The 22067-nt window shown below is 43.2% G+C and overlaps 1 protein-coding gene across 2 annotated transcripts in view; it reads right to left on the bottom strand.

Moving 5' to 3' along the window:
* Positions 1-2333: 2333 nt before the first annotated feature.
* Positions 2334-22067, bottom strand: part of si:dkey-246i14.3 (ephrin A4) — a 32701-nt gene continuing 12967 nt past the window's right edge. The window contains exons 2-5 of one of the 2 annotated variants that reach the window (XM_018680492.2): positions 14181-14479; positions 10327-10395; positions 4347-4373; positions 2334-3647 (exon numbers count right to left, since the gene is read on the bottom strand). In XM_018680492.2, the coding sequence (XP_018536008.1) occupies positions 3559-3647; positions 4347-4373; positions 10327-10395; positions 14181-14479 (484 nt within the window). In that variant the 3' untranslated portion in view covers positions 2334-3558. The remainder of the gene's footprint in view (positions 3648-4346; positions 4374-10326; positions 10396-14180; positions 14480-22067) is intronic. The other variant, XM_018680493.2, reaches the window with a different exon arrangement.

The raw sequence follows: 22067 nt of genomic DNA, 5'->3' as shown, positions 1-22067 counted from the left end.
CCAAAATTCAAGGAAAGGCTTGAGGAGCGTGTGTCTGAGATGTCTTCTCGCTGCTGGACAATAAGAAAGAAAGGAGAAACATGTCACCCTGAAGTGACCTGAAACTACCTCAGATCTGGTTGACTCCTTTGACTCTTGACAAATGAAATACATCTGTAAGTAGTTTTTTTTTTTAAATTACAAATCTTAAATGAACTGTAACTATACAGTCACAAAATCCATATTAAAATGGCTATGAATTGTCGCACAAATGATGGTAAGACTGCAAGGAAAATAAGCATTGTTTGTTTCTATTAATAGCCAGTGTTTTGTATTTCTGAGGATGATATCAACACCGGCAACCCGAGCCTTAAATATTCAGCCGAGGTGCAATTAAATACAGGCCAACTTGTGGCTACAGAACCTGCTGTGTTGAAATTTGATTCAGTGTAATTACAGTGCAATTTGCGGAGAAGGGATCTGCAGTATGGATATGTAATATGGAATTTTTTTTCCTTGTCGGACAGATAGTTAAAAACTAAATTTGTCGTGCCAGAAATTGTTTATGATCACAGTCGTCCCAGGAAACCTCGGGGGAAACTTTGACGTGGGATTTTCATGATTTTCTAAATTTAGATAATCTGGCAACATCTGTCCATAATTATGAAGTTTATTTTGGAGGGTGAGTTCAGTTCCAGCCAAAGTAAATCAGCCACACGATGGAATTGTTACAAACATCAACATCAACAGAACGAGTATGAAGAGATTATGAAAATATGAGACATTTTTGGTGTAATTGTTTGAGCATTTCCTGTCAGGAATCAAAGGTAAAGCATAAAGAAACCCCTATCTATCACACTGTTAAATAAAGGCTTTGGTCTGTGCATGCTTTTGCTGGAATAAACAGCCGTACAGTTTCAACACACACAAGATGGGAGTGGACTGCTGCTGCTTTTGAAGTCCATTTTATCATCTAAAAGTATCCCTCTCTTTCCGCTGATTTCAATATGCTTACTTCATCATTCACAATGGAAAAAGAATGAAAACATGGGCTTTGGAAATGTACACGTGAAGGTCAAAATCAGAGCCAGTTCATAACAACATGCCTCAACAGTGACAAACATGTCATCAGAAGAGATCATAAACCATGAAATAGGAGCATTAGCCCTATTATCCAGGAAATTGCCTTTCTGGCTTCACAAGAGGATCGACATTACAGCCTATATAAATGGAAATGCATTTACAGCTTATTTGGATGTACATTTCTATATTTAAAACACTAAACAAAAACATCTCCTCTTGCTCTGTATTCAACCTCAGTCCTGTGTTTGGTGAAAATAAATACAGTGGCTACTTTAAGGTCGATGTATTGGCAATGATGCTACAGGGTCTATTAATACCGAAAGTCTACTGGGTATCTGAGTCTTATCAGGCTTTGGCTGCCCATAGATAAAAACTCAGCTCAATATTCCACTAGGTTACTCACATTACAATGGCCTCTTACACCACAAGGTCATTTCAAGTCCCCATAGTCTCCTTATCTCCACTCCTGTGTATTACACTGGATGTGTGTGTTCCACAAATAAAGTTATATATGTGTGTGTGTTTGTTGTCACTGAGACCTGCGGTCGCATAAAATATTAATACTCCAAAAACTGAAATGATGATCGACTCTTTGTGTTTTAATGCAATCATATTTATTTTGTTGTCTCGCCACGTAAAAAAGGCTCAGATTGCAGTTGGCTCTTCACAGAAGAAGCTACATTCTTCACTAAAATGTGAAAGCAGAACACAATACACTCACACACACATAAAGAAATTGGGAACAAACTCCTAGTAGTACATAATTGTAAAAAATCTACATCACTGAAATTATTTAACTAATTTTCAGACATTGGTTTTAATCATCCATTTAGGAAAAAATTTACGTAATAAAATAATGGCATGACTGGTGTGATCTGAGAAAAAATATAAAGTGCTAACAATGTAGTTTGTCAAGACAGAATAAACTGTACAATTAAGCTACAGATTTTCTGAGCTCAAGTCACTCAAATATTGTGGGGAAATAACTATGTAACAAATTTATAAACTTCATTTAATTTCAATGAAAAATACACCCATATATTATCTTTAAAAAAATCTGGTAAATTAATATTTAATTCATTATGATATTTTTTAAAAAATTGATGACAGTGAATTAAAGTGATTTCTTTTAAAAACAATTTGGCAAAAAAATGAAATAAAGTCCTCCATTAATTTCTTTAACTTGGGAAACTACATTGTAGCAGACCAGTAAACCAGTAAATCCATATAAATCTAGAAAATAAATCGTTTGTGTATGCAAAAAAAGGTAGTTTTTGTCAGACTTTTGCACTTAAATATCAGAGATCTCTCTTACGAAACTACTGAACAATATAGTTAATATATGTCATTGTGCAGAATATATTAACTATACAGTAAAACCTAAAATCATCAAGATCCTGTGTAAAAAAACCTAAAAAATGTGTATATCCGCACACCTGGTAGGTCAACAAGAGCATCAACCATACGCCTCCTCAGTGGTCTGCAGTGTGTTCAGTGAAGACAGACACAATGATGCTCTCCATTTACCCATAAACCCCCCTGTTCTGCGTTTCATTCTGAAGCAGAGAGAGGGGTGGGGAGGCAGAACAACAGGGGGGTCCAATCAGAGAGGAACAAACTTAGTCCCAGGTCCCATTATTACCATACACCACCACAATCTAGTGTCCAGTTTCTGGGTTTAGGCCAACCCAGTCCAGTTCCAGTTAAACCAGTTTAATCCCAGTAGGGGGCGCAGCAGCCTTGCCTGACTGTTCCAGAAGATTCCCTATTTTCTCCTAAAATGCCACTTTTACCCCAAAAATCTAATTAGTTATAAAGGTTTGACACATTTATCAAACGCAGATGCAAATGAGGCAGTTACGAAAATGAGTAAGTCATTTGCGTCAGGTCACATACAGCATGTTAGAAAAGACCAAAAAAAAAAGTCACCAGCTAACTGAATGACCTCCAACCTGAGCCACTCAGTGCAGTAGTATGTGTGTATTTGGCCAATTTTCAACTGGAGGCAGGTTCTCAAACAGAAGCAAATACAACAAAATAAGTAGAAACTGAGAAACGGGATGAGAAACAAGAGATGAAAAGGTGAGAAAACTTTGTTGGAACAAGTCCCGACAGACTCATTGTTCTTCTGGCAGAGGAAGAGTGGGACATGAGTCTTATGACAAGGCCTAGCTCTATGTGTAATATTCCACGCTACTACTTACACAACAGGTTGGAGAATAAAATAACAAGAAATGAATCACCATGATTCGGTGTGTCAGTCCCTGAGTCACTATGGCCCCATTTTGGAGAAGACACCCGATTCTTTCTGGAATTTCACAGGTAGAAACAGCCACAAAGTAATATGTGTCATTTGCAATAGCTTAGCATGGATTGCATTGTGTCATTCATCATCTTGAGTGTAGATTTCATTGTGTACTTGAATGTCTGAGTTAAAACTCCCGATCCCAAGGAGAAGAACAGGTGCGAGGTCAGCGGTGAGGACGGACAGGGAGGTCAGGTAGACAGCCGGAGGAGGGCGAGCATGAGGAGGAGTGGAAGTGAAGCTGTCCTCAGTGAGCAAGCACAACTTTGAGGTGCAGTTACTGAAAGAGAAATGGAAATTTATGTGAAACTGTATGTATGATATACAGTATGTGGCCAAAAGTATATGGACAGGAGTTTCTTTCACTTTGGGGCCGTTTGGGGCCACGACGAGCCTACTACTTAACGGCAACACTCTGGGGAAAGCTCTTTGTTTGTCTTCTAAGTTTGCTTGGAATAACTCAACTGGCCTTCACAGAGCCCTGACCTCAACCCTTTCCAACACGCCGACTGCGTTCCAGATCTTATTTCCCAACGTCGGTGGCTAACCACACTGATGCTCATGAGGCGAAATGGAATCAAAAATCCCTGAAACCAGGCTCTACAATCTCGTAGAAAAACGTCCCAGAAGAGTGGAGGCTTTTATGGCAGCACATTAATGCTCATGGTTTTGGCAGGACATGTGACAAGAAGCACTTGTGGATGTAATGAGCAAGTGTTTTTTGGATTATATTTTTCATTTGACTTATTTCCATTACTGATTAATCAACACTTATTTTATGTATGTTCTCATTTTCATGTTCATTGTACTTGATAATGTTCCATATTCTTGCTCTTGCAACAACTGCTACAACAACTTCATGAAATAAAGCACAAATGATGAGACATATATACTTTAATCAAAGATATGTGACTATGCAGACACAGTATAAAGATTCTCAAGCTTAACAGTACGTTGTGGTTGAAATATCGCTTCTCACCTTGTATTTGTTTTGAACCCTCTGATGCTGTAATAGGAGAGAGAGGAGAGGGAGAGCGAGGAGAGAGGAGATTTAGATAAAGTTGAGGCAAAGAAACAAGTTGCTGATTAGTCATTTTTGCATGCTTAACTTTCTCAATAAAGCTACTGCTTTGTGGAACAAAAGGAGCAAGAAACAGACAAATGACCAGGGGAAGGTATTTACCATTACTCAAAGCCTAACGCCATGAAAAATGAGTACTGACTGGCTGTGCAACCCTAAATATGTCCCCTATGCAAATTCTCTTAAAGGTCGGATAAAAAAAGAGCTTGAGAAGCATGGCAACAGGAAAAGATAGTGTTATGTAAATTAGGAAGAGTAAGAATGATCGAGATTATACAGAGGGGATACAGGAAATGAAAAAGAAAGGGGGTGAGAAGAAAAAACACAAGAAAATTCAAAATGACAGAGCGAAACCAAGAAGTGGACAGAAGATGAAAGGAAGAGCGGTGGAAACTCGAGTGAGAAAGTACGGAGGAAAAAAAGAAGGTTGGAAAGATTGAAACAAGGTCAGACAGAGAGAGAGAAGGGAGGGAGAAAGAGAGACGGGATAGGGGGGTGTTTGTGTCTGGGCGTCACTTTCTCAGCAGGGGGCGGACTAAAAGGAAATAATGGAGGGAAGGATGGAGGGATGGTAGGAATGGAGGGATAGGGAGGGGCAGGAGAGCTGGAATGAATGAGGAAAAGGACAAAAAACAACAACAATAACAAAAATACAGGTGTAGTGAGACTAAAAAGCGAAAATGGTTAAAACCGTCCTTGGGGGGAAAAAAAAAAAAAAAAAAAAGAGCCGCCATGTGTAACATCAGCGAGAGAGGACAGGAGGGTCAGGAAACAGGGATGAGGCTGCACAATTGCAGCTGTTATTAAATCGATCCACAGCCTCAAGCCCACCTCTGACACTGCAACCCCAAAGGCTGACACAAACACACACAAGCACACACACACACACGTGTTTATTGATGTCTCCAGGAAAACTACCACCTATCCACATCCCATAGTGACTGACTGAGATTATGAGAGAGGAAATGGGACACTCCAAAACTCATCTGTTACAGCGCAGTCACACACACACAGAAAGGATTTATTAAATGAGGGCTTAGCAGAGAAACACAGTGTTTGTCTGTAATATCTGTCTTGTTGTACCTACAGGTCTCTGCAGCAACATGTCGCTCCAACAGACATGAACCACTAAATTACTCCCAGGTTCTGTACAACTAACGACCATCTAAGGGTTAACGAAGCATTAAATAGCATGCAGAGTCTGGGCCCCTCACTGGGGCAGCGTGTGTGTGTGTGTGTGTGTGTGTGTGTGTGTGTGTGTGTGTGTGTGTGTGTGTGTGTCTGTGAGCGTTAGCATGAGTGCTTGTAGGCAAAATCAAAGCAAACAAAAAAGAATAATACTCAAACATTTCATGCATTATATAGCGCTGCTGCACTTGCAAAAAATAAAACTAAAAATCGTGTCTATGATCTTGAGTTAATTTCTAATTTAAAAAATGCATATCTGCTGTCAAGCCATATTTTAATGTAATTTAATGATCAAAGAATATTTATTAATTAGTTGTCCTTTCAAGTTCAAATTGTGTTGATAAAACAGAAGCATACAATAGTGTATAATTTTAGCATTTTAGCATGGAAAGATTAAAATCAATTAACAGGGCTTCCACTGATTTATAACAAAATCTTTTTTAAAAAAGTTCAAACGTTTGGAAGTTTTTCTGATTGTAGACATCTTGGATGCAGCAAACATATATTATGGTCGTTGTAAAAAAAAAAAAAGAATTTGACAATATGACAATTAAATATGTTTTCAAATCAGACATGTAACTTTGTTTGGTTGAGGGAAAACTGTACTGCACATTATTAGTTCGCGTTGTGTGTAATGCCACGCCGCAGTTCGAAACTACAAAATACTTGTGTGCTTAAATGCCTCGTGTTTACCCGGCTGTGTGTGATATGTGTGTTTTGATCTGCCGTTAATCACATCATTTGTGTTAAAAAAAAAAAAAAAAAAAAAAAAAAAAACAGAACATTGAGGACACGCATCTGTGTCAACATCATAATTTGGTTGTGGCGAGCTCTGCCACAAAATGGCGTCCGTGGTGGCGTGACTGGAAGAACAGTGTCTTCTCTGCACTGCAGTCAGAAACATGCAGCATGTGTAACTGTACATGCGCAACCATGGTTAAGTATGTGTGTGTGTGTGTGTGCCTCCAGTCAGCAGAACGCCCCACTGCAGAGACAGACGCTGTTCCACCATCCCACCTCTCCTCTCATGCCGCCATTTTACACACTCAGGAGCTAATGCTAACCAAACCTGACTGTTAACACTTCACTAAAAGTGAAAAATGAAGCAAAATTTGCGAATTAGAGAAAAAACGGAGAACAAGAACGCAAATCGACAAAAGCGGTTAAAGTCAAATTTTGGGTATCGAGTTTGGGATCCGAGAGAGCTCGGCTGGGCAAGCGGTGTGTGTGTGTGTATGTTCTGAGTTTTGTCCTTGTGTGTATCGAGTTCAGAGGGTACAAAGGTATTTGAGCGAGAGTGGAGGGGGTAAAGGAGGGCAGCGGTGTAAGAAATTTCTAACAAAAAAAAAAAAAAAATAGCAGGAAGAAAAGGAGTGGTGAAAATGGTGAAGCTCTGCAAACTGAAATAAATGCAATGGACTATTCACAGCAGGGGAATGACAGAAAAGAGGGAAGAGAGACAGAGAGAGAAAGGGAATCAATTAGAGAGAGAGGGAAGTTGGTCTGTAATGGTTTCTCGCAGTAGGACGGCTGAAAAGGAGAAAGGCAGGAAGACAGAGCGACAAGGAGAACAGGAGGGATAAACACAACAGGAGGAGTTTTAGGGAGAGGTTGCGATAAAAAAAGAAAAAAGAAGAAAAAAAAAACGGTAAGAAAGGAGTGAGAGGCAAAGCGAGTCGGTGAAAGATGCAATAGAGGGCTGCAGGGTGCCGGAGATTTCACATGACACCAGTCTGGCTGATGCCGATTCGGAGCCTTGTTTTCTGATGCAACACAGGCTCAAGCACCTTTCAGCAAAGCCCTGTCTCTGGTGTGATTCGTGACAGCGTCATGTTCAAATAAACATCACATAACCACACGGATCACTGTGCCGAAAAACATAACCAAAACCTAAAAAAAAAACAAAAGCAAAAAAAAAAAAAAAAACCTTCCCCAAAAGCATACTTACAACACTCAACAACCAGGAGGAGGAGAGGCACACATACATACACACAGACACACACACACACACACACACACACAGGATATCATTAGGAGTCTCCTGCGTCACTGAATCTGTCCTGACTGGTTTGTTGTGTTCTTGGGTTAAATTAAGGCGATAAACACACACATTCACTCACTGGAGAGGAGACCGAGGGACCAGCGAGTGGTAGCTGACCTTGGAGCAATGACAGCGTACCTGACGGACCCTCTCACTGTCACCACTCTGTCCTTCAGACCAGTATGAGGCGTGTGTGTGTGTGTGTGTGTGTGTGTGTGTGTGTGTGTGTGTGTGTGTGTGTGTGTGTGTGTGTGCGTTTGCTGATAATTAATTCAAAACACCCACAACAGGGCATCCCCATGTGGAACTACCTTTTAATCACACGGGCTGCTTTTCTGGAGGGGGAAAAAAAATAAAGTTTGGAGAGAGATGAAGGGAGGGAGGTGCACGGTTTGAAGTTTGGATAAGAGACGGGATATAGCTGAAGGACGAGAGCTGCCATCACCAAGGGCCACACACACACGCACACACACACACATGCACACACACAGTACACGTGCATGGTGTGTCCTGCTGCCATGCTACCTGTCAGATAAAAGGGAACCTGAGCAGGAAGGACCCAGAGAGTATGTGAGGTGTTACCACAGGGAACAACACAACAACAGCTGTGGTAAACCGCCACTAATGGACAGTCAAAGAGCGGGAGAGAGAGAGAGCGAAAGAGACAGAGAGACCCTCCAACTCTCCTTCATCTCCTCTCTCATCCATCTCATTCGCTCTCCTCTCTTCGGCCCTCATGTACTCTCATCCCCAACTGCACTCGCTGCACAGCATGCGCACGACAGAGATGGAGCGGGGGAGAGAGACGGGGAGAGGGGGAGACGGCGGATAACTGTAAAACAGATATGGAGATGCAACATAGAGATAGGGAAGACACAGGGAAGGTGTAGGAGGTGGGGGGTGGTGGGGTGAAAGTGGGGGTGGAGTCAAGGGTGGGGAGCAGGGAGGGAGGAAGGAAGTGTAAGAGACTGCCATGGATGGTGCCTAGATTAGTTTTGCTCCAGTAGCGAAAGATCATAAAAAATGAGGAAGGGAGGAGAAAGCTGAGGAGACAGAGAGAAGGGGAGGATTAGTGCCACTTCAGGAATGACAGAAGAGTAGGAAGAAAGAGCAGGAGGCTGGAGTGGACGTGTGGGGGGTGGGGGGTGTGGGGGGTAAAAGACAAGGAGAGGAAGATCCTGAAATTTAGTTGGGATTAGTTTTGGTTAAGGGACAGGATGAGAGGGAGGAGAAGAGAGAGACAAAAAATGAGAAGATGGAAGTAGTGCATCTTTGTAGGTAGAAGTCTTATTAATAAAAAGGGTTTTTAACAGTAGATTCAAGTGTGTGTGTGTGTGTGTGTGTGTGTGTGTGTGTGTGTGTTCATGTATGTGCATCTTCCAGCACGCACAATCCAGGTGATTTCAAACATTTTGAGTATTTCTGGCTTAGGCTGATCTGGGAATACTGTCGGAAGGTCAAGACCACATTAGCATTTCCTCACTTAACAACTATCTGTGGTATTTCTAATTAATGACAGCAGGATAATTAACATATTAAAAAAGTCATCAGCCTTCACTGGTAATAACGCAGCAAATTACTCCCCGTCTTGTGCTGGAACAGTGATGGCATTTAAGAATTCATTCCAGACGGATGGGACTCTTTTTATTCAGTTTTTGAATTATTATTATTATTTTTTTCCTTTTCGCCAAACTGACATAAATGTAATCAAGGTGGCAGGACTGGAAGCTATTTGCTAGACAACGTGTAAGAATTTAATGAGTAGCTCTCATGTACATATGCAGTGACACACAACCCTGAGACCAGTTTCCCTGGAAAAAGTGTGTGCTAGTACAGGCTGGGACAGCACGACAAGCCCCCTGCAGATAGCACTGGGATGGGAACTGGGACAGACGTCTCACACACACATGCACACACACGCACACACGCACACACACACGGCGCGCACACACACAAGTTAAACCGCCACAGAACACATGCTAAGACCCATAGACCAATACAGGAGTGCACACAAAAACACAAAGTGCACAGACACAAAACTGGTCATACACGTAGAAATGCACTCATGCACACACACACACACACACAGACACACACCAACAACTGTACAGGGATTCCCACAGTGACTGGGCAACATTCCCAACCGGAATGGGCAGCTCACTGGACTGGAAGACTAACGTTACTCCAGGCGGGCTCTGGATTAGATCAACTCTGGGAATTTCACACTGGGACAGAGAGATGGAGAGTGGGAGAATGAGGAAGACAAGGAGGTAAAAAAAAAAAAGAAGAGAGAATGGAGGGAGGGGTGAGACGAGAAGAGAGATGTTCTTTAGTTGGAAGTAACGCTTAAAAACCCCAATCAGGTTTGAAAGCAAATGTGGACACAAGAGTGGAGTTATTCAAAAGGAGTAAAATTCATCTTACAAGATTTAAATTGATGCAAAAAAAAAAAAAAACAGAGAAGCCAGAGCATCAGTTAGTGAGAAAGAGAGAAGGAAAAAGAGGGAATAGTGGCAGGATAAGTCACAGAATAAACATCATGCTATACAGCCCTGATAGCAGAGATGTGAGAGGCAGAGAGGGGAGTCTCTCAGTGTACAAAGGGGGGAGCATGAAAGGAAGAACAGATGAAAAGATGAGTGTACTCACTGGGCTCGCAGCACACGGTGACACGCAACTTCATACATGGCAGAGGAGGGCCTTCATCTGTGGGTAGAGCTATAAAGAATAAGAAGAGAAAGATGTAAATAAGCAGCCTATCTATTAAACCCAATAAAACAGTTAGCACTCAAAATGCTAATGTGGCAAATAAAAGAGAAATCTGCATACGCTGAATGAAATCCCTCCATCAAAAATCTACACTGAGAACTCTCCTGCTACTTTTGAAGAAGTCTTGTGATAAGCGAAGCAGCAAGGTTGTTTTCCCTGTTTCTACTCTATCAATACCTCATGATATCAGCATAAAGAATGGCACCATCTCCCTGTGTCACAGTGTCACATATCAGACTTATCTACACAGCTAAATAAAAACAATAAAATACACAATTGAGAGTGCAGCCATAAAAGAAGGCAACAGCTCCGATATCAGTTCTGATTATGGCTCACATGGGAAAACAGGCAAACATCAGCTGTATTACCTGTCAGTTTTGCATTGCTTTTACAAAACAAATCTGTCTGGAAACTGCAGTTAAAGGGCTTTATATTTGAATAATTCACAAACAGCTGCTAACTCAACAGGCACCCATCACGCAAGCTGAGTATATGATAGCTAACAGCCTGTCTCACTTTGTATCCATAATTTCATCGGATATGCTACAGCACACAATAACAGCGGGGGTGTAGAATTAGTCAATATATACAATGGTCAGTAGTGCTCAACACATACAGACAGAGTACAATAAGGAAAACATCATCACCACTTTGACAGGACATCCAGTACGTTCCATTTTCCTATGTAGAAGACGTGAAAAACACAGAGGCTGCACCCAAAATCACTCCCTTGTTTACTCATTCAGTTACTGCTCCCTGTGCAGGTGTAGCGTCACATAATGGTAATGTTGACATATGGGGATTGTTGGCAGAGAGTAGTGTAACATGCCTTTTACATTGTTTTTTTTGGGTCCATTGTGAAGTTTTAGTAGATTTACATTACACAATTCAGACTCTAAAATAGAAAGTGATGTTGAAAACAGTTCTGTTCCTATTCTATGAGAGATACTGGTTGTACACCAACAGCATTAGCCTTGAACTAATTACTGGGGTGTTCATCAGCTTTTTGTATCCCCTGCTCACTTTTATTGTGTTGTGTATGCCTTGTTTTATTTCTGTATCATTGTGTTTTCCTATTTGGACGGCATTAAAGAGACAGATGTTTTACTTTACTAATTTGTCTCTGTTTTATCTATTATATATGTACTCATAGATTTGCTTGTGTTTTTTAAGTTGTACTGCTTTGAGCTCTCTTAGCCACTGTTGCTATCCCGTCAAATAGCTCCACGTTCTAAGCGGCTGACGATCAGAGGATGTCAAGGTGTTTCCTGTTTGTGGGGATCCAGACATGGAGAACCAGTGGGTGTTGGTCAGCAGCCCGGGCAGCGGGTCAGAGACCCAGAGACCCAGAGACAGTGGGTTGTCAGTGTCATATTCTGTGGGAGCAGGAGAGAGGAGCTGAGCCCGGCTCAGACTGAGCCAACTAATGCCATTAGTGTTTCTAATACTATTGTACTGTTCTCCCAGGCTAATGCCATTATACTGTCTCCAGTGCTGCGGGCCCATTCAGCACACAAACCCCAGAGCCAGACATTTGGACCAACTTTACGCCTTATCTTTGATGTGGACAAAACACACACAATCGCTCTGAGCCCGATGTGGCCCGACCGGGGGTGGGGGGGGCCCATTGTTGCTTTTCTGTGAACTGGCCTGAGCAACCACAATAGCCCAGTGTGTGTGCGTGTACATACGTACATGTGTGTGTTAGCGTGTGTGTTAGCGTGTGTGTAGAACCGCTCTCTCATGCCCTCACAATGCTCCATTGTCCCTCGGACCGCAACAGTAATTTATGTAAAGATTCTTTCTCTCCCTTCGTCTCATCCATCTCTTTTTCTCCGTCGCTTTTGTTGCTCTCCCTTTTCTTTCTCCAGTGTGGATTCCACTCATCTGGCCTCTCTTGTCCCTTTCTCCCCCTCTCCCACCCCTTCCTGTACTGTCAGACTGTGTCCATCTTTTGCTCTTTCTCTCCCTCTGTCAGTCCTCCACGCTCCTCTACCGCCGTCTGGTTCTCTGTCTCTGCCTTTTTTTCCGCGTTCACTGTTGTCATGTATTGATCTCCATTTCTTCCTCCTACACTTTGCGGTCCCTCTGTCTCTTTGTTGTCAACCTTCTATACTATGCATTCACTTGACTCTTTCATTCTCTGCCTTGTTTCATGTCCTCCCCCTCCTGGTTAGACTAACACCAGAAGTAGTAAAAAGTGAGAAAAAAATGTCTACTGATTTTACAGCCACTAAGCCATCTTCTGTCTCCCTCCCTCCCTTTCCTCCCTCCAGTGGTTTGAAATAAACGAGTGAGGAGAGAGGAGCACAGGAGGGTGTAATGGAGAGAGAAGAAACCATCATTGAAATTGTGTAACAGCCTACAGGTTTAAGAAAACATCATATTAATGACATTCAGTATGAATTTATGGAAAGCATTAATGCAATATGCTGCTGTTTGCCAACACTCAGCACCTCATAAAAAACACATTGGCTAAAGATGCTTCATCCCTTAAGAGAGAAGAGCTGCCTGGTCACACACTTCCTCCAACACAGGTGTCTTTGCACAGACTGATGAACTGAAACATCAAATATTTACACATCTTTTCTCTTTTTGGGCTGTTTTACTTGGCTGCCAGCGTATGGAGCCTGAAGCGAATAATCATTGATTCAAAAAATAAATTTCTCAGAAAAACAGTGGAAATGCACTTTCCATAATAAAAACACATACATTTTTTAGCCATTTTTGAATCACACAGGCCTTGTGATCAGGGCTGGGTACCAAATTTCAGTATCTCTTAAATGTTGACTGTAGAGCTAGAACTATTTGTCCACTGATTGATTAGTTACACAGAAATTTAATCTACAAGAGTTTTGATTGATTAATAATTCTTATTAATAGGGTTTGGGTTATGGTTACCCAAAGATAGGATGTTACACTATTTTAGTTGTTTTAAAAGCTGCAATTCAGATTTCTGCTTAATGAGTCATTAAAGTCATTAATGTTGATTTCAGTTTTTAGGGACCTGAAGTCGTTTTTAAGCAAAAATGCAAAGCTTCTTAATTAGAAGGATTTGCTGCTTTTCTTTGTCTTATGTGATAGTGAACTGAAAATATGAGTATTTGACTGTTGGCTGGGCAAGAAGAGCAAACTTATCTTTGGCTTTAGAAAATTGTGATTGACACTTTTCATTATTTTTTGATTTGTGCTTAATAAACACTCCATTGATTCCTTCAGATTCCCTCAGTCTATAGATTAATCGATAATCAAAAGAATTTGCAGCCCTTACTGAGCAAAATGTGTCAGGTAAAAGTCTGCTAACTAACAAAAGTTCTTTGACCAGATATTGTCTTGATCTAAGCCAGAAAATTCATTCAGCAGTTTGGCATATTAGGTTAGACAAATCATGCCTACTTGTGATCCTCAGTCTTTAAACAGCCTGGTTAAATGACACACAATTCTGCACAGCTATCCTTTTTAAGATTTTGCATTGTCTTCATTCATTGTTGAGAGCCTACAACCAACCCTAACCCCAAACTTAATCATAACCATAACCAAACTTATACCTAACCCTAACCTTAACCAGACACTCAGAAATTATGTTTTGCCTCAGTAGGACTGGGATTTGGTCCCTACAAAGACCTGAAAAGGTCTGTGTTTATACCAGAAGAGTTCCCAAAGAGGAAACAAAAATGTGTACACACACACACACACACACACACACACACACACACACATCACCCTCTACTTACAGCTGTAGTAGTAGTGGTGCCCTGGCAGAAACTCAAACCCCAGCGAGAAGGGTGTGAACCTTTGGATCTTCTCAGAGAAGCGCACTGGTCCAAATGGAGCAAAGGGTTTGTTACACTCCCATCTCTTGATAGCCCCCCTGGTCTCCACACAGCCCTGGAACGAAGCCTCTCCCACCAGGTAGAGGGCCAGTGTCTCAGGCTGCCCAGGCCCCACGGTTTCCTTGTTGGGGTAGTGGGGACAGTAGATATCCAGGTAGTCGTTCAGATTCACCTGGATTGACAGATCTCCTGCCGTTAACCTGGAAGACAGAATGACAATGCCATTAATATTTCACATAACGATTACATCCAGTTATACATGACTGAAGGGGAAAGAAAGGCGGTGATTAAACACGGACAGAGAGAAAGAAAGAGAGAAGACAGATGACAGGTATTCCATAACTCCTTTGTGCCTGGAGGAATGTGGAGAGTTCCAGCAGATGGATAGTTCATCAGTATTATCCGTAACAATTACACACGGCGATAAAACGGCTCTCTGCGGGTCTTAAAGAACGTTTTGGGATTTGACATATCACAATGATACAACTCCATTTTATTTCCAGACCAGCAAGGTAGCGGTGTTGAGTGACAGATAGAGAGAACAACGCATTCTCATATGCTAATTAAGGCCATTGAAGGGAGTTCAGTGTAAAATAAACTTGACTCCCTCTGCTTTTTACTCTCCCACTACACAGATATACACAGGCGTGTACAGGCTTAGGCAGACGTGCATGTGCATGCACAACCACGTCTTCAGTCAAGGTTGACTGGCTTTAGGCATAACAACAACTCTGGACAAGTCTGCATCATTAGAACAGAGGAGATGCATAATGTATGCTCCTTCAGACTGCGGATTTTGACTTCCTGTCAGCCACAGAATAAAGAGTTACCCGTGTACAATCTAATATGGAGAAAGAGACTGTGAGAGAAAAACTGAGGGAAGTACATGTAGGACAAAGTAGGAGAGATAATTTAACATGACGAAATCATAAGACTAAGATCATAACGGCATGACAAGACAAAGCAGGAGACAAGAAATGAGGAGAGAAATGTGTAACGAATAGAGGGAAGGAACATGAGTGATGGAGTGACATGAGATGGGGCCCAGAGAAAGACAAGAAGGAGACTGATGAAAAGAAAGTTGTTGAAACAGGTTAAAGAAGAAAGGTGGAGCAAAAAAAAGAATAAAGCAGCCAAAGGAGGAGAAAAGTTGAATGAACAGGTGGAAAAGAAAAAGTTAAAGTGTTTTAATTAGTGACCCCAGAGAGTCTGAGTGCAGACACACAGAGAGGAGAACAACGGAGTGGAAGAAGAGAGGAGACGGACTTTAATTGGTCTCCTCTTCGCATGGAGTGCAGGAAAAAAGAATGAGGGGCAGAATGTGGCTTGGGTAGAAGGTTCAGGTCTGTCAGTGGGAGTCTTTATAGAGGGGTGACAGAGCGGAGGAGAGAGGAAGGGAGTGCTGGGAGTCAGTGAAGGGGAACATGGGAGGGAAAAAGAGCGTGGAATGGGGAGGGGGGTGGCGGCTGTAGTGGTGGTAGTGGACGGTGGAGTAGTCTCAAGTTAAGTAGGCAGACCAAAAGAATAAATGAGAGGAAGAATGAGTGCGAAAGAGGAGGAGGAGACTGAACTGATGAAAACTGAAATGAAACAGATAGATGTGACAGGAAGCAGGAGATTGAGATGGTCCAGCGAATCTGCAGAGGGTATCAAAGATGGATGGAGCAATGAGAGGAGAAATGACAAGAGACTGTCAGAGAAGAGGGGGTCCATATGGCATGACTAAGAAAGCTGGAATAGAACTCCACAGTCTGTGTTAGGTTTGTACCTGAATGTGGGTGTGACGGTGTGTATTTCTGCCTGAGATAATGGAGCAGAAAAGTGTGTGCGTGCCATCGGGATGCAGGTGAGACCCTGGAGGCAGCTCTCACCAAAGCTGCTTCCTGCTCAATAGCTAGCGCGCAGAATTGGCAATCTATCAACAGGACAGGGCGCAATCGATCAGGATCCCTCGCTCAGGACACACACACTCTCCCCTGATCGATCCCCTCTGCAAATGTGTGTGTGGCCGCGTCCGATAGCTCTATTACCTGTGTGCACTAATTACAGCCGAACAAAGTCACTCGATTGTTTGGTTAAGAGAACACAAAAGCACATAAGCCAGTGTAAGCACACACGTTTTCACACACACACTCACACACTAATACACACACAGCTCTCCATTGACACTTCGTACAACCTGTGGTGCTTTCTGAGGTCTCTCTGAGGCAGAGAAATGTTTACTTAGGTGCGCCAGCTGTGGAAGTGTGAGCGCGAGTGTGTGCTTGCATGTGCGTGTGTATGTGTATGTAATAATAGCCGTGTGCTGTGTCAACATGCTGCACCCCCTGCTATACATGTCATTCACCTCAAGCTTCTTCTGCGCTGCTTAGGTCCTGTTCCAACCAACCCCCAATCTGCATTCCTCCTCACTCCCTTCTTCTCCTCTATCTCCTCCCTCTTCCCTTCCCCACTTTGGATGACACACGCTCATCCCCATCTATTTCTTCAGAGGTGGCATCTCCTCTCCATGCTTTCCCTCCTATTTCTGACTCCAGTCTTTTCTACTACCCCCCCCCCCCCCCCCCACACACACACACACACACACACACACACCTCCCACAAGCCTCCAACATCAGCCTGCGCCATATGCACGCCAGCAATTACAGAAGACGGTGTGCTCCACTGATGTCAAACTGTCAGCCCTCCTTCTCTCCTCTTCCCTTCCTTCCTCCCTCTCCCTCTCTCTGGCCCTGGTAGGCTTGGGTACGCCCTAATTACACTCAGCATCCTCCCCTCCTGCCAGCCACTGTGCAGCGAAGTGGTGACAGCACAGGGGCATCATGGGAGCACCAAGGAGCTGTGGGTGTCAAAAGAACAGAGCGCTGGAGCAGCCAATCAGTGAGGAGAATCCTGCTGGAAGCGAAGGAGAGGATTGGTTTGGTCCAGTGCTGGAGCAGTGGGGGAGAGGGCAAAGACACAGAAACACACACACACACACACACACACACACACATACACACACACTCATGTGCATTTAAACACATGTGGGCGTGAATACACACACACAAACACATGTTCACACACATCATGACATGAAAGTACTTCAGGAGAATAAAACATGCTCTCTCCCTCATGCCAGAGGGTGATCAGTGACACCCTTCTGAGGACTGGTGCAAGCTCTTGGTTGATAAAGAAAAATCTCACCAAGGAGCCGAATCAAAAATATCACACTGGGCTCTTCAATGGAAAACTTGAAAAGGCCAGCATTTACCCTTTTTATAATTACAGGAAATCACACTCAAAATTCAAAAATTGAACATAACCGAATAATAACCGATACCCTCCCAACATGTGTCCATGTAAATGTACATGCACACAGAAGCACATACAAGTGTATGTGTATGTGTGTGTAGGCGTGCATGTGTCTGTGTGCGCGTAGATATAATGAAATGCAGGGGGTTGACTGTGGCAGAGACCTTTGATCCTTTAATATGAGAGAATAATTAAAGGAGCGACAATCCCACAACACGGCCTCAGGAATACAGAACAGATACTCGATCACGCACAGCAGCTGCATACTACGCATACTGAATACACTGGGGCCCTTAACGCAAGTATTGCACACAAACATTGGGGATAAAAATATTCTACTACAATGAAAATGCTAACAACGTGCTTACATCTTACTATGCATCCCAAATGAATTCCGAAAATGTATACTGTGGGCGCAGTGGTTTTAATAAACACTTTCATGCTTGTGGTGGTACGCTAACCAGCTCACAGTAAAAAAGTCGGTTGGCTCCTTGTAGTGATGACGGGAGGCCGAAGGGCTTGGTGGAGTCTCAGTCCTTCCGTGGTCAATCACAGCAGGGTGACGGCTAACTATGGTCACTATGCTGACCGGGCACAGCACGCTGTGGTCATTCTGCCTTGGCTGGGCATAGCATGACAAAGCTTCAGCCTCTTCGGTGTACAGTGCTGTAGTAATACTACTTGGTGACATGGGAGGATCTCTGGTGCTCTCTAGGAGGATGACTTTGTGAAATGATATTTGTTTATTTCATGTTTTTTTTTTTTTTTTTGATGTACCAGATGGGCGGGGTTTACCGAACGATGACGCAACAAGATGACAGATGTGAACGTGTCAGGTGAGTCATTAATCCCAGTGAATAAAACAATGTCAACTTTAGCATTCAGACATACTTAAGTATTCTGGGTGTCACTGTACTGTTTGTTTAATCCAACAGTGATTATAATGACCCAGTCACATCAGCATTCCTAACACCCAAACGCCAGACTGAAATCATAATTATTTCAACAGAATTCCTGCCATCAGTGGATTTGCTCACTAAGGTGAAGAAAATCTGCGCGGAGCTTTTGTGAATGGTTCAATTTTGGTGGACTTTGATACAAATATTTGTGTTGGTGACCAACTGAAAACTATGTCTGCTAAGATTTAGGTAGAGGTAGTACCATGATATTTAATACAACCCTGCTCAACCAGAGTATGAACTTTGGAGTCAAATATGTCTCTTGAACAAACTAACTAACTCCGTTAGCAACTGCTTTAGCCAACAAGGCAGCTAGTAGTCGGTTAGTGTTAGTGTTTTGCTAAATGGGCTAAAGGGAGTATTCTACATTGTTGTGTCTTTGGGAAGCAGAAATAACTACAATTTCTGGATTCAGCACCTGGACTGGAAATGTGTGTGTTTTGTACATACTTCTGCTAGCATGTTACCACCTCACCAGCCACGGCTCGCTAACTACCCACGCTTAAAATGTCACCAATCCAGCCCCACCTGTTTTGTTCAGATGCGCTAATTATGTGCCACTTTCTGGTAACGTCTGAGCACTAAATCATAAAGAACTGTGTGGAAACATTTTTCGACATGTGTGACCAGAGAGGGACAGAAGAAAAATTTTAGGCAAATTAAATGAAAATTTCTCACACACTGTGTGAGCATACCTAAATATCAACATATTTTCATGGTTAGAAATGAAAACTTATCTGAGCTGGTGGATAAAACCAGATTTTGGAAGCCTTTTATGGGGAAACAGCAGTGCACAGTGGGGAATAATTGAGAGAAAGTAAGAGAGAAGTTCATGACAAAAAGACCCTGAAGATAGTAGAGGAGAAAAGAGGGAATGAGGCAGATAACTATAAAGAGAGAGCTTTGTTTCCTCAAGCTCTCAGTGACCTGTTACTCCACAGGCTATCCTATCTTCACAGGAAAACAGAGAAAGGAATCATACAACTGTGGTGCTACATTCATGAGAACATCACAGAACGAGAGTGAGAGACACATGTACTCACTACTGCACCTTTCTAAGAATTTGCATAGCTCAAAACATTTTTGTTCGCCATTTCCTCGTTTCCACTCAATATTTCTGGCATGGATATAAAAACGGAGCAGGATCAGGACAACCTCCCCCACCACCCATCTCCCCTACATTAGCTGTGCTGTGTGTCCCCCCCCCCTTCACGCCCACGCAAAGCCATGCTGTGTCCAGAGCCCAAACACCAATGTTGTGTCTAACCTGGCGCTTACTCCCCTCAATGCACACAAACAAGGACTTCACCCCCCACCTCTGACCATCTGGGGCCCCCCACCACCCCGCATGCCCAGCTGGCCCAAAAAATCCCTTTACCACCCCCCTCCTACCTCATACCCTCAATACTCTGGAAACCCCGCCTCTTCAGATTCTTGGTGTCATCAAACTGTGGCCAAAGACGGTGATCAACTGCTCCTCACAGAGAGGAAAGAGGGACTTAAGGGGAACAAGCTGTTGCTCTTATCTACTCTTTCCTGTTTGGTATGCCGGTGTGTGTGTGTGTGTGTGTACTTGTGTGTGTGTGTTTGTATGTGTTTCCTTCAAGGTCAGCAGGAAGTGTATCTCCCCTCTACACCAGACCTTTTGCTTTCTTTTCTGTGACTTCTAATCTCCAAATGTGGTTTATATGTGAACTTTTTCCCCTCTTCCATCTCCATCCACTTAAGTCTGTGGATTTTCTGTACATGTAAGTTCTGAACACACACACACGCTGTGTTAATATGCATCAGGATCTGAGTGGCTTACCACCACTGCTAAACAATTTCCGGAGGGAAAAACCCTGTGCCATCAGACAAACCAAATGCTTCTAACCTCAGGACAGAAGGAGCACAAGTGTGCACACACTCACACTGCAATGCATTATACGTTGTTATGAATTTGGGGCACAAGCGCTCGCCGCCATGGCTGTGGGTGTATGTATATAACTTAGATGGAGTGACTGTTTGCATCCCTCTTGCCCTGCAGGCTCCATTAAATGACCAGAAGGCACAGGGCATTCAGCGCTCACTCAAACCCTCATTCAAACTGCGCGAATCAGCAGGCTGCCTCATGGACCCACATTCCCCTATCAATTTACAGACACAGATAAAACATGCACACACACCTGCTGCTTCAGCCCCTCAAGGACTCTCAGCCTCAGGTAAAGACAGACCCTATTTTCTGCCTGTTATGGCATAGGTCCTCCTCTAGTGTGTGTATGTGTGTCCATTCTGTGGGACTCAGCAGCACAACAGGATGTATAGCAACGGCCATCAGAGCTGAGGAAAATTGCATGATTCGGGCCCACGGGCTCCATCAGTATGGAAACGAATCCGTCGGAACCATTTTGATATGGCTGCAGGTCTGCAGAAACCATCATCCCCCTCTGTGGCAGAGCTCTGTCATGCATAGGCACCGCTCTCCATGTGTGGTCTGGTCTGATCCTAAAATAAGCTTTCCAGTGCCTTTTCAGGGAGGTATGAAATTACTGTCCACAATATAAATGGACAAGAGTGCAGTCTTGCAGTCTATGGCTCGTTTTTATTTTCGCTGTTTGACAGAAAATGCTGCATGCTGAAACGTTGCCTCACTATGCCCACCAGCATGGTAGCAGCTATGAGTGTTGGCTGACTCGACTCTCTCACCTGCTCTGCGTGGAGGTGGCCACACTTGTAAGAGGACTGTGTGTGTGTGGGGGGGCACAAGAAGAAGAGTTTCAGCTCAGAAGAGGGACGGGGAGAATGCGTGCTGTAAAAAAAGAAACGTGCACGGGAGATGGCGCAGTGCACGTATGGCGAGGGGTGTGCAAGGGGGTAAATAAGGTCAGACGTGCCGTTGCCAGGACAACAACCAATCCGGAGCTGGGATTGGTGCCAAGCCAACACCCCACCCATCCATCCTTCGCTCCATCCGTCTTTTTTCCTGCATCCCTCTGTCGGACAGCCTAAACCTCAGAGTAATGAGTGCTCTCCATGTTTCTGCAGTCTAAATGGAGCTGCAGTGTAAATACAGGCCTGATTTGTACAGGTGCCAGACTCGGATACATAAACCTGAATATAGCTACAGTACCTCACTGCTTAGACAGGACAGATGGAGCGGGGAGGAAGACAGCGACAGCTATGATGGGTGGACACAAAAAGCCATGATTCACACTATTTATGAAATCTATCAAAGGGTATTGCTACAAAGTGGCAGCTGAGCTGATTCGTTGTGTCAACATCATTTGTCTAATGTTTATGTACTAACTTTGCTGTTTGGACCCTTCAGGTTTGCACGCGGTGCCAGAGCAAATAAGTGTAGCTAAACGGAGGGTGTAGACAAATTAATGTCAACTTTGAAGTAAATAACACTCACACAAAAGGTTGGTCACGCTGGGTTCAAGCCAATGGGACAGGTGGCGTAAGGCCAAGGGGGAACTGGGCAATCTTTTTTCTATCGATTTAAAAAAATGATTTGAAAAAAATCTAATAATAAAAACTGAGACAAACGTTTTTC

The sequence above is a fragment of the Lates calcarifer genome, linkage group LG15, assembly GCF_001640805.2.
Source record: "Lates calcarifer isolate ASB-BC8 linkage group LG15, TLL_Latcal_v3, whole genome shotgun sequence".
NCBI classification, from domain to species: domain Eukaryota; kingdom Metazoa; phylum Chordata; class Actinopteri; family Centropomidae; genus Lates; species Lates calcarifer.
This window is presented reverse-complemented; position numbering and strand designations above follow the sequence as displayed.